Below are 10180 nucleotides of genomic sequence, written 5' to 3'. Positions count from 1 at the left end.
CAGCTCTTACGAATGTCCCTTTTCTGCCGCGGTAGAAAAGAGTCGATTAAAATCGAACAAGAAGCAACCAATAAAGTGGTTCCTGGGGGTCAACTGTAACTGTGTAGCAGTAGGTAAATTGCATTCATAAAGTCATTATCCTCTAAGAAATGTCAAAATGACCGGTTCGAGGTTAATTACCGACAGAATATGAATATCCAAGAAATACCATGCAGCAATACCCTATTTCAAAAAAGAATAGGCGTAGGATCTTATGTTACCCACAAACAGAAGTTACGAATTTGGGTCAGTCTTTACATGCATCTTTTTAGTTCTGTAGGCCAATCCAGCATTCCTCTGCGTGTTAAAAGCCCACCGGGTTCCTTTGGAAGCCACCTGGCACCAACGGGCGTTTATTAGTGACATACACACGGCTCTATTTTCTGAATTAAGGTTTGCTGGATAGATACTTCTATTTCTGATTTAATTTTGCTATGGGAAGAACGTCTAAAGACAAACGCGATGTGTATTACCGTTTAGCCAAAGAGCAAGGTTGGAGAGCAAGAAGTGCGTTTAAGTTGCTTCATTTAGATGAAGAATTTAATCTTTTCCACAATGGAGTTAAGAAAGTCGTTGATCTGTGTGCTGCCCCTGGTAGTTGGAGTCAAGTGTTATCAAGAAAACTTCGGTTGGTAACTTGGTATGATCGGATCAGTTACATTTAAACGTTTGTCTGACACTTACTTACCACATTAGCGTTTACCTTTTATTACCTTGCTGCTGCAAATAAAGCTAGTTTGCTTTGCATTTATTATAAACAGTTAATCCTTAAGCTTGTGACCATTCATTTTTAGACTTAAAATGTTTCTTAGGTCTTACTGATAGTAATACCCACTTAACCTTGATTTTTTTCAGAGGTACAGAAGTGGAAAATAACAAAGATGTTAAAATAGTAGCAGTTGATCTGCAAGCAATGGCTGATTTGCCAGGAGTGATACAACTGCAAGGAGACATTACAAATGTATGCAACAGGGAATTAGCATGAAAAACATTTTGTGTGTAAAACAAATTTGTCATTACCACATAGGAAAAATTGTGTACCTACTTCTCCCTATAGTCCCATGTAATTCAAAAGCAGGATTAGTTCCAAAAAATAAATTGCAAGCACTTAACATCACCAATATCGGAATCCATTATTAATTACAGGTATCGACAGCACAATCAATTATCTCACATTTTGAGGGAGAGTCAGCTGACCTAGTGGTCTGTGATGGAGCACCTGATGGTAAAGTTTATTTCTATTAGCTTGCAGCCTGTTATGTAGGGTATAACATCACGACTTTTATCTAAAACAATATTTCTCTCTTTTTTATCAATAACCATGTTTTAACAACTGTTGTTTTATCATTACTACCTGTCTGTTTGCTTTGTCAACTCTCTTGTTTCTTCGTTATCGTGACTTTTCTTCACATAGCCGGAAAACAACATGTGCTATAACACAGTTGTTCTGTTTCATACACCTCGTGCGTGCTTACAAGTAACTATGTATGTTACTTTGGATGTGTGTTTTCTGTGTAGCAGACAATTTAGACAACCTATTAGTGACCACAGGGCTGAAACTGTGCATGTTTATTTGTATAGCTGACAATTTATTTAGACAACCTGTTAGTGACCACTGCTGGATTAAATCAATTGTCGTTGGTGTCTTACTCAACCACACCCCATAGCCTATGGTTTAAAGGGGGGTGTGCTAACAACTGTTCTGCGGCGTCAGATTTATACTGTACCTGTTATACTTATATGTTAATTATGTACCATCTATCTGATTCTCAATACGCTTTCAGTTACTGGTCTTCATGATATTGATGAATACATTCAAGCCCAGCTTCTACTTGCTGTAAGTATTTGCGTCACCAGACTTTGCATGTTCGCAGGGTTATATTTTAAGTTCGTATTATCTTCAGGCATTAAACATTACCACACATGTTTTGAAGCTTGGCGGAACATTTGTTGCTAAAATATTCCGAGGTAAAACAGCCAATTGATTTACCTGTTCCAGCTTTTATTGTTTATTTTTTTCAGGCAAAGATGTTACATTGCTGTATGCTCAACTTCGATTATTTTTTAAAAAAGTAACCTGTGCAAAACCCAGAAGCTCAAGGAACTCTAGCATTGGTGAGATATTGATTATGTGTATATGCTGATAGCTTTGTTTTAATATGACAAATTATCTACAACTAGTTTCAAAACATTTTAATTTCAGAAACCCTATTTAATTCTTTTTTGCTGTTTTTTCGTAGGTATGAATAGTATCCACTTCCAATGACAAACATTGTATTTAATTCTGCAGAAGCTTTTGTTGTATGTGAAAACTACAGCCCACCTCCCAGTTATATTCCAAACATGTCCAACCCACTCCTGGACATGAATTATGACTTGTATGCGAACCAATTAGAAGGTCCTAACCGAGTGATCGCACCTTTCTTAGCATGTGGTGATCTTAGTGGATTTGATTCAGACAGAACTTACAAATTACAGGTAATATTATTTACTTATAAAACAACCTAATGAATTTGTATGTGACATGTTCCAGGGTTAGTGTCTGGAACTCGATAAAAATAAAACCTTAAATACTTTTAATAAAGCCTTAACATTTTTACAGCTTGATGGTGCTGAAGAGTACAAGTACCATCCACCAACACAATCCCCAATTAATCCTCCATATAAGCATGCATGTCACTTGAAATCTGAATCAAAGTTGGCCAAAGAAACGATAGCGGTTGCAGAAGAAGTGGCTACCGTGGAGAAAACTGTTAAAAACTTGACTTTGGAAAACTGTGAAAATAACACATAGATACATCAACAATTAGTTACGATTTAATTGATATTATCTTATACATTCTTAATGATAATATTATTCCAAGTGGTTTTTAAGCCCCGAGATGTGATTTGAAATGAGAAATCAAAAGTGAGTTTACGCAATCATCTAGTTTTCGTATCAAAATTTAAATTAATTTTGTGCGCTTTGGTTAAGTTGTATAGATAACAGTTTTATATAAGCATCTTTATGGTTAATACTCTCTCTGGAGTCTTGCACAATAAAGCAATCATTGTTTTCATCTTGTTTGACTATGGAGCTTAACGTTGTCTCTTGTTTGAGTAAATTATCCTTTCCCAAGTTCTCTATTAACTCATTTTCTTCTATAAAAGCGATGTCAGCCTCAGGTAGGTGCTCGGAGAAACAGGTCTTCAGCAAATTTGCTTTAGATTTGCACCTGTATTCATGTAATTTATTTATTTTTAAATATATAAAAAGGGGAAGGTTAAAGAGAATACCTGCTGAATAAACAGATATGGACTGATTTGTTTGTTCCTAAATGCATCACTACTTGTACAAGGTAGAAAGGACCTGGTGTATCTCCAATCATCCATTGAACATTGTTTACTTGTTTGAAACCAAGCTTTTCTAATACAATCTAAACATGATTATAATATTTTAGATGTAACATTAAAAGTGAAACCATAAATTATTAATACAGTGAAATTTATAAGCACCTTGCAAAGGGTCTTCGTGTCATTTGACTGTGATGTAATTCTTAGCAGTGCGCTGAATCTGTTCAGTGCTTTTAATGAGAAATAATCAGCCTTCCATGAATCTATTGAAAAAAGTCAAATACACATACAGTTACAGCAAGCCTGCTTTTACCTGAACATTTTATGGTGAAGTTCGCCGGTTTAATTTCGATATCCCCACATGCAACTTTAGTTGCAGCAACTGAAATCTCTCCCAGACAGGCCAAATACCGTTTTAATTTCCCAGTTTCATCCGTACAATGAGTTATCAGTGTGACAAGAAAAGATGGTTGGGCAACACTTGAAAAGTTTGGTAGATTTGTTGTTGCTACAACAACAAATTCTTGGCCAGGTTGCACAGTGGTGCTCTCACTTTCTTTATTTGTTGGCAATTCGTAATCATCTTGTGTGTTTTGTAGCACTGAACATGATGTTTGGGTTTCGTAATCAGGTTTGAAATTGTGCTTCATTTTTTCGTTTGCAAATTTATCATCACATGATGTAATAATAATACCAAATTGTAAAAAAATTCTAAAAATAAAGGAAAATAATTTTATTTGCATTTTAAATGCATGACTTCCTATGTACTGCTGTACCTTTTTGTTATATTCCGTAAAGTAATTCCTATAAACCAGTTATCACCAACAGTTTGCTGCCACAAGGGTTTTAATTTTTCAAACATTTTAGGTAATTCTTCAACTTTGTGTGCATTGCAAGGAACACCAGAGAACATATCAACAAGCTGTCCTGTCGTTAACTAAGGAAATTCAATGTACAGAGTTTGCTTATCATTATAACCAATATAGTTTTACCTGTGAATGTTTTGTATCATCAATACCAACATTGTTGTTCATCTCCTGAACAGCTGCAGTATAGTTTGCAATTACATCGTCTTTTTGGTCCAAATGCATTCTGTAAGGTTAAGCATTTAACAGGATATTGTGATAAACATTTATTTTCCATTTTGAAAATTTCCTTTACCTCATTTCTTCTAACTCTGATTTTTGTTTCTGTATCGCTGTCTTGAGAACTTTCATTGCTTTATCTAGCCCATCTTTATTTCTTTTCTTCAGGTCTGGATGCTGCTCTGAGAGTGGGGGTGAAGATGCAAAAAGATCATCCACATCACTACCACATGTTGAACTTACGATCATTGGTTCAACCTTCTCAGCTAATTTTTTTTATAAAATTTACAAAGTGCGTTTTGTCATGTACTTACAAGTCACAAACCTTGGGACTTTTGCTTTTCTTTTTCATACAAATAATCCTCCATGGCAGACAAAAGAACAAATTCATTTTTACCCATCTGAAATAAATAAGGATTTCAAATGATAATTGCAAGTTTAACTTACATTCTTACCTGCTGCAATCCGGATGGTATTTTTAATATTATAACACAATTATGAACTGTTCTTGAAACAGACAGGGGTCCGAACGCCACACCACTAACATTTGTCCAGCTTTCCAATACCTACAACTAACATTATTCAGCATTCTAATTCCAATTTCAAAATTTACAGTACACTTACTTCAAATGTCGACAAACGAACTGAGCAGCATGTTGAATTTATTCTATCATGAACAACAGCTATCGAAAGCTCCCCTTTTCCAACAACATATATTGCATTACAAGAAGTCAGGGGCACCTCACAAGACTGGATGACTTTGTTATTTCTTGAGAAAATTAGTTGCCCTTTAGTAGTTGTAAATAGGACAACATCTGAAATGGTTAAGACATAACAACATATTTCTTAATAAATATGTAACAGAGAATATACCTTCATGTGAAACAAAAGATGTTGTTACAGTGCAATACACATTAGGTATGTTTTCATATGTTTTAACTTGTATTGGTGTGTTGGAGGTTGGAACCCAAGATAATTTCTTCCAACTACAGTCTTTTTTACTTGAGCAACCCTTTGAAGAAATGTTCTTTGAAGTTTGATTGTCAAGTACAGATGCAATAATATCAATTGTTTGTGTAGAGTTTTTAGGGACAATATAAAATGTCTCCAAATCTTGTACAGGTGAGTGATACTTTTTTACTTCATACCCTTTCAGATGACTCAAGCATAAAAAACACCTTTGAGCGGGATTGTATATTACAACCGCTGGCCCATTTGTTATATAAATGCTTTGGACTTTCACAGCCGATAGAGAGGAAGAATGTTTATAGACAAACACAGTTTGAATTGATTTGAAATTCACCAATGTAAGCAGGTGCAGACACCTTGAGCTCTGAGCATTCTGGAGCAAAATAAATGCCTGCACAACACCAGTTGCATTGCACATCACCTTACAAATGCAAACAATATTCCAAAGGCCTTTAAATGTGCTTTGTATGGATTGAAATTTATTAAGAACTTGTCCACTGAGTTCATACACATCACCAACAATGTTGGTTGCTGCCGGGTCATTGATTTGTTCACTTTTTACAGCGATCAGTTTTCCAGAGTGTATTGTTACAAAATCAGGCTTATTCATGGTATATATACACAATTTTTTTGATTTGACAGGTACATCCGATTTGTTTTGCTAGATAACCACCTACAGAGTTCTAAATACAATAAATCTAAACAGAACTGGTTAACTAAATAAAAATTCATATCTAAAACCCGCCAAAAAGACTTTTGTTAGCCTTTACCAACTATTTATAGGAAAAAAAAAGTCAATGAACAAATGAGAAAGAGTGAACAATATCATGATCAAGGCAATTTAGTTAAACAGTTGTCTCATATGAGTTTCCTTTGATTGTTAGACACTGATTCACAACGTTAAGCAAGTGATTGTTTTCCAGAGCAGCAGCAACCCTTTCCTTATCACCAAGCTGTTTGTTCACTGCCTTCTCTGATTGGTGGGAACCAGGGGAAATTTCAACTTCCACCTTGAACCGAGGTGGAAGAGATCTCAGCAATCGAACTCGGATTGCAAGACCAATTAGAGTGGCCATACTGCAGTGAGGAATAGTAGGTGTGAACGAAACCTGGAATTAATGGTATGTGCATTGGTAAATAAAACACTGATATGATTTATGGTTCGAATACAAAAGTTTTACAGAGATGAATGTCATTTATTTGTTCTTGTGTGTAGAGGGGCAAGACGACATTAAAAGACTGATGTGAAGTATCATAATTATTGAACCCTCTTACAAGTTACCATGTATATTACTTTATTGGTAATCTCTTGTTAAAAGACAAACACTTTACCCCAGTATCATGGTGTGGAACTTGTCAGCCAATACTTGTTGTTATTGTTACACATGGAAAACAAAAAATGATGATAGCTTTATAGCAGCTACATAATAAAATCCTTACTTTTATGAAACTTTTTTCATCATCAACTTCAATGTCGTTTTCGCTAACCACTCTTAAGTCCTCTAAAGTCAACGGATGTTCAGGATCATTAATATCCCGGATTAAATCGAATATTTCTCGGCGATCAAACGGATCCCGAACATCGTTATCAAGTTCTGCAGGTTGCTTTATCCTTGTGCGGGGCGTTATTCGCTGATGAACCAGCGGGTTCAAGTTGTCTTTTTGCGTTTCATTCATGACTCCGCAATAAACAATGTGTAACCCAAAGAGTAAAAAACAAGTCTCATGTCGAGGTAGGGGAAGTCCCTTTGTATTAAACTAATAAAAATACCAATGAGTGAAAAAAAACAATAAAGTAAACAATGAAATATAAAACCTTTAGCCCTACAAAATTACACATTTAACCTTATAAATATAGTTTGTATATTGTTCACTGTTCTAATTTTTACCCCGCTAAAGTAAAATCTTTGATAAAACGATAAATACTAATATTTCTATGTGGCTGACGCGGTGTGAAAATTACAGTCGCTGAAAAAGTCTTTCCCATGACTGCGTGTCATGTAGGTAGTTGTTCCTTTTTTAACTAATTATAATCCAAGTTAATCGTGGTTTATCGTGGTTATAGTGCAGTATAAAGTATCCTATTGTTACACAGAATGACGAGATACTCTCAAGACCCGGAAAATCCGGCCAAATCATGCAAGGCGAGGGGTTCAGACCTTCGAGTTCACTTCAAGAACACCAGAGAAACCGCTCAAGCTATTAAGGGAATGCACATTCGCAAGGCTACTCAGTACCTTAAGGACGTTTGCGAAAAAAAGCGATGCATTCCATTTCGTCGATTTAATGGCGGAGTGGGTCGATGTGCTCAAGCAAAAGAGTTCAAAACTACCCAGGTAAGCGATTCATTTTTGAAATTATCCTGTAAATTGTGAGACAGCTTTGCTTATGATAAAACATGGCTGAGTTGCGTCAATTTACTAAATATCTGGTAATACTGTCGCTGGTGACTACGACCAGTGAAACTTTTAGTCTTAAAATGTTCCTAACATCTCCCTGATACCCGCTGTTAATTTTCAACACGAATGCCCTAGTTTTTTCGAAAAATAAATTATACAGCGGGTATCAGGGAGACGTAAGGAACATTTTAAGACCAAAATTTTCACTGGTTACCAGCGGCAGTATTACCAATATCTGGGGCATGCGGAGCGCACCTGTGTGTTGACTATGATGTCATATGCGTCATTGGATAAGTTAGGTGCATACGTTTTTTTTTTTCTGCAGAAATCACAACATTAACATCACACTGCGTTTCTAACCAGGTACAAAAAATATAATTTGTCTAGTAAACAGATGACAGCCTAAATATGTTTTGAAAGTAGCACTGCTTTATTTTTGCGCCATTTTTCTCAGCCAAGAACCATGTTTTTTGAGAAATAATAGTAAGTCAAACATTTATTATTTTTGTCATAGCAATTGACACGTCCATTGTTTAGCCTGCAGGTGTGAGGTGATTAAAGACAGGTTGAATAATTGCCTTTTCACGTATATGATCAAGTAAAGTATTGATAGGTTTGCAAAAAGTACTTTGTACGCCCACAACATAATACTCTATGTCTCCACGGCTCTGGTGATGATCAGCGTGCTTGAAGATGTTATATAAGGCATTTTGCGTTATTAATATTTTTTCTACATTTTTGTCATTGTAGTCAGGTATACAACTGCTGCTTCTTGTCTTGATTTTTTAATGAATAATACCTAGTTATTCTCGCAAGCAGCGAATGTACCGGATTATGCGTTACCACAACTTTGAGGTTGATCTTTTTTTGTTATGGCTAAAAATTTGAACAACTCATTAGTGACTAATAGGCTGGATCAGTGTTCGTTAGGTGTTGAGCTTGCCAATAGGTACTAGAGGTAATCAGTTTATAAGAGTAACTGTCTAATTACAAGCGACAATGCATTAAGAAGCTTGTTTTTTGCTAAAATTTTCCTGATTTTAAGCCTTACATACCTTTGCACTTATTTTTTATTTATGTTATTATACTAGTACTAATGCAGTCCAATACACTTATTATGATTAATCCTTTTTTGTTTGAACAGGGTCGATGGCCAAAGAAGAGCGCCACATTCCTCCTGCAGATGTTGAAGACTGCTGAGAGCAATGCTGATGTAAAGGGTCTTGATGTTGATTCTCTTGTAATAGATCACATCCAGGTGAATGCTGCAGCAAAGATGAGACGACGAACTTACAGGTGTTTGATTGAATTTATATTGTTATGCAATTAACATGTATTGCTAAACATTGATTTACCTCAATGGATTTCAACCTTCAGTCAAAATCTTTCAAAAATGTTTTTTTTTTTTTTCGCTCGAAGCAAAGCTTTAAAGTGAACTTTTCTGTTCACAACAACAAACATTCCACTTGCACGTTGAAAACCGCTGTGATAGTTTAATAACTTAAAAGCTGTGTGTATTTGTTGCGCACCTACACTTGTTTGTTGCTGTTCACCAAAATTCACGTTCTGTGTTCTTTTGGTGAACTAGTGTGCTTACACACAGCTAAAAATAAACTCAGTGTCATAGTTCCGATGTACTTAACAAATGTAGCACACCGGTCTCCAATCACTTGAACAAAACAACCTGCAAAGGGTGTTTATATTATTTCAGTGAATTTAATACAAAGATAATATAACAACTTTTTCTAATTTCCAATTAATTGGGGAGCAGAATTTGCGGCCCACAAACAAATCCTGAAGATTTAGGACTGTTTTGACCCTAAAAGTATGAAGCCTTTCTGTATAATATGCCTATATTCCGCATATTTGGAATTCTGTTACACCTAGGTTAACAAATTTTTCATGTCATAATTTAACATTTTTTTATTGCATAACAGATTGTGGTGAATTAACTTTTGAATGTTTTAGAGCCCACGGTCGCATTAATCCCTACATGAGCTCCCCGTGTCACATTGAAATGATCCTCACTGAGAAGGAGCAGATTGTTCCACGGGTTGAGGAGGAACAGAAAAAGAAGAAGGTTTCAAAGAAGAAGATTGCTCGCCAGAAGTTAATGGGCAAGGAGTAGATCTCTCAATAAATTTACTATTGAAACCGAGTGCTTGTTTGTGTTGTGTATTGGTGAAATCAGATGATGATTTTATAGTCTACTACTAACGGAGCAGTGTGCAGTTTATCTTGAAAATCTTGTGAATTAAGTTACTCTGGGTTAGGGTGAAAAACACGTCTATGATTAAACTAGTAAGCTTCCTTTTTAGTGGGCATAAATAAAATTAGGTATTCTGTACTAAGTAA

The 10180-nt window shown here is 35.5% G+C and overlaps 4 protein-coding genes across 6 annotated transcripts; 2 read left to right on the top strand and 2 right to left on the bottom strand.

Annotated features, from left to right (window-relative positions):
• The first annotated feature begins 315 nt into the window (after window positions 1-315).
• Window positions 316-3095, top strand: LOC100175025 (putative tRNA (cytidine(32)/guanosine(34)-2'-O)-methyltransferase). The gene is made up of 8 exons (XM_002127619.3): window positions 316-667; window positions 895-1000; window positions 1186-1264; window positions 1824-1876; window positions 1944-2007; window positions 2062-2154; window positions 2330-2517; window positions 2642-3095. The coding sequence occupies exons 1-8, from the start codon at window positions 474-476 to the stop codon at window positions 2831-2833; spliced, it is 969 nt and encodes a 322-aa protein (XP_002127655.1). The 5' UTR covers window positions 316-473; the 3' UTR covers window positions 2834-3095.
• On the bottom strand, window positions 2669-7104 carry LOC100185218. Of its 2 annotated transcripts, none has more exons than XM_018817521.2 (12): window positions 6867-7104; window positions 5331-6535; window positions 5082-5272; window positions 4913-5023; window positions 4783-4858; window positions 4534-4723; window positions 4365-4464; window positions 4149-4309; window positions 3686-4083; window positions 3535-3635; window positions 3316-3455; window positions 2669-3254 (listed from the first exon to the last, which is right to left on the bottom strand). In XM_018817521.2, exons 2-12 carry the CDS (start codon window positions 6034-6036, stop codon window positions 2990-2992), a joined length of 2439 nt encoding a protein of 812 aa, XP_018673066.1. In that variant the 5' UTR covers window positions 6037-6535; window positions 6867-7104; the 3' UTR covers window positions 2669-2989. The 2 variants fall into 2 exon arrangements, with proteins under 2 accessions (XP_018673066.1, XP_026696477.1); XM_026840676.1 differs by having other exon boundaries at window positions 3535-3602.
• On the bottom strand, window positions 6272-7103 carry LOC100177365 (MIP18 family protein galla-2-like). Its single transcript, XM_002127445.5, has 2 exons — window positions 6867-7103; window positions 6272-6535 (listed from the first exon to the last, which is right to left on the bottom strand). Exons 1-2 carry the CDS (start codon window positions 7101-7103, stop codon window positions 6272-6274), a joined length of 501 nt encoding a protein of 166 aa, XP_002127481.1.
• A 239-nt stretch (window positions 7105-7343) lies between the features above and the next one.
• On the top strand, window positions 7344-9984 carry LOC100184404 (60S ribosomal protein L17-like). 2 transcript variants are annotated; one of them, XM_009859276.3, is made up of 4 exons: window positions 7344-7426; window positions 7522-7762; window positions 8970-9121; window positions 9794-9984. In XM_009859276.3, the coding sequence occupies exons 2-4, from the start codon at window positions 7523-7525 to the stop codon at window positions 9951-9953; spliced, it is 552 nt and encodes a 183-aa protein (XP_009857578.1). In that variant the 5' UTR covers window positions 7344-7426; window position 7522; the 3' UTR covers window positions 9954-9984. The 2 variants fall into 2 exon arrangements, with proteins under 2 accessions (XP_009857578.1, XP_002126820.1); XM_002126784.3 differs by having other exon boundaries at window positions 7412-7430.
• The last annotated feature ends 196 nt before the right edge of the window (window positions 9985-10180 follow it).

This window comes from Ciona intestinalis, chromosome 2 (assembly GCF_000224145.3).
Source record: "Ciona intestinalis chromosome 2, KH, whole genome shotgun sequence".
Lineage (NCBI taxonomy): Eukaryota > Metazoa > Chordata > Ascidiacea > Phlebobranchia > Cionidae > Ciona > Ciona intestinalis.
Note: the sequence above shows the minus strand (reverse complement) of the source record. Positions and strands in the feature narration are given on the sequence as shown.

What these genes read in the sequence shown, in the direction of transcription:
- LOC100177365 (XM_002127445.5), bottom strand. Translation starts at nt 7,103, where the DNA reads ATGAATGAAACGCAAAAAGACAACTTGAACCCGCTGGTTCATCAGCGA. An exon ending in ATGAAAAAAGTTTCATAAAA is followed by an intron (nt 6,536 to 6,866) that starts GTAAGGATTTTA and finishes CATTAATTCCAG; the next exon opens with GTTTCGTTCACACCTACTAT.
- LOC100184404 (XM_009859276.3), top strand. Translation starts at nt 7,523, where the DNA reads ATGACGAGATACTCTCAAGACCCGGAAAATCCGGCCAAATCATGCAAG. An exon ending in AAGAGTTCAAAACTACCCAG is followed by an intron (nt 7,763 to 8,969) that starts GTAAGCGATTCA and finishes TTGTTTGAACAG; the next exon opens with GGTCGATGGCCAAAGAAGAG. An exon ending in ATGAGACGACGAACTTACAG is followed by an intron (nt 9,122 to 9,793) that starts GTGTTTGATTGA and finishes TGAATGTTTTAG; the next exon opens with AGCCCACGGTCGCATTAATC.
- LOC100185218 (XM_018817521.2), bottom strand. Translation starts at nt 6,036, where the DNA reads ATGAATAAGCCTGATTTTGTAACAATACACTCTGGAAAACTGATCGCT. An exon ending in CTTCACCATAAAATGTTCAG is followed by an intron (nt 3,636 to 3,685) that starts GTAAAAGCAGGC and finishes TTTTTTCAATAG; the next exon opens with ATTCATGGAAGGCTGATTAT. An exon ending in ACACGAAGACCCTTTGCAAG is followed by an intron (nt 3,456 to 3,534) that starts GTGCTTATAAAT and finishes AATCATGTTTAG; the next exon opens with ATTGTATTAGAAAAGCTTGG.
- LOC100175025 (XM_002127619.3), top strand. Translation starts at nt 474, where the DNA reads ATGGGAAGAACGTCTAAAGACAAACGCGATGTGTATTACCGTTTAGCC. An exon ending in GTGTTATCAAGAAAACTTCG is followed by an intron (nt 668 to 894) that starts GTTGGTAACTTG and finishes GATTTTTTTCAG; the next exon opens with AGGTACAGAAGTGGAAAATA. An exon ending in ACAGAACTTACAAATTACAG is followed by an intron (nt 2,518 to 2,641) that starts GTAATATTATTT and finishes ACATTTTTACAG; the next exon opens with CTTGATGGTGCTGAAGAGTA.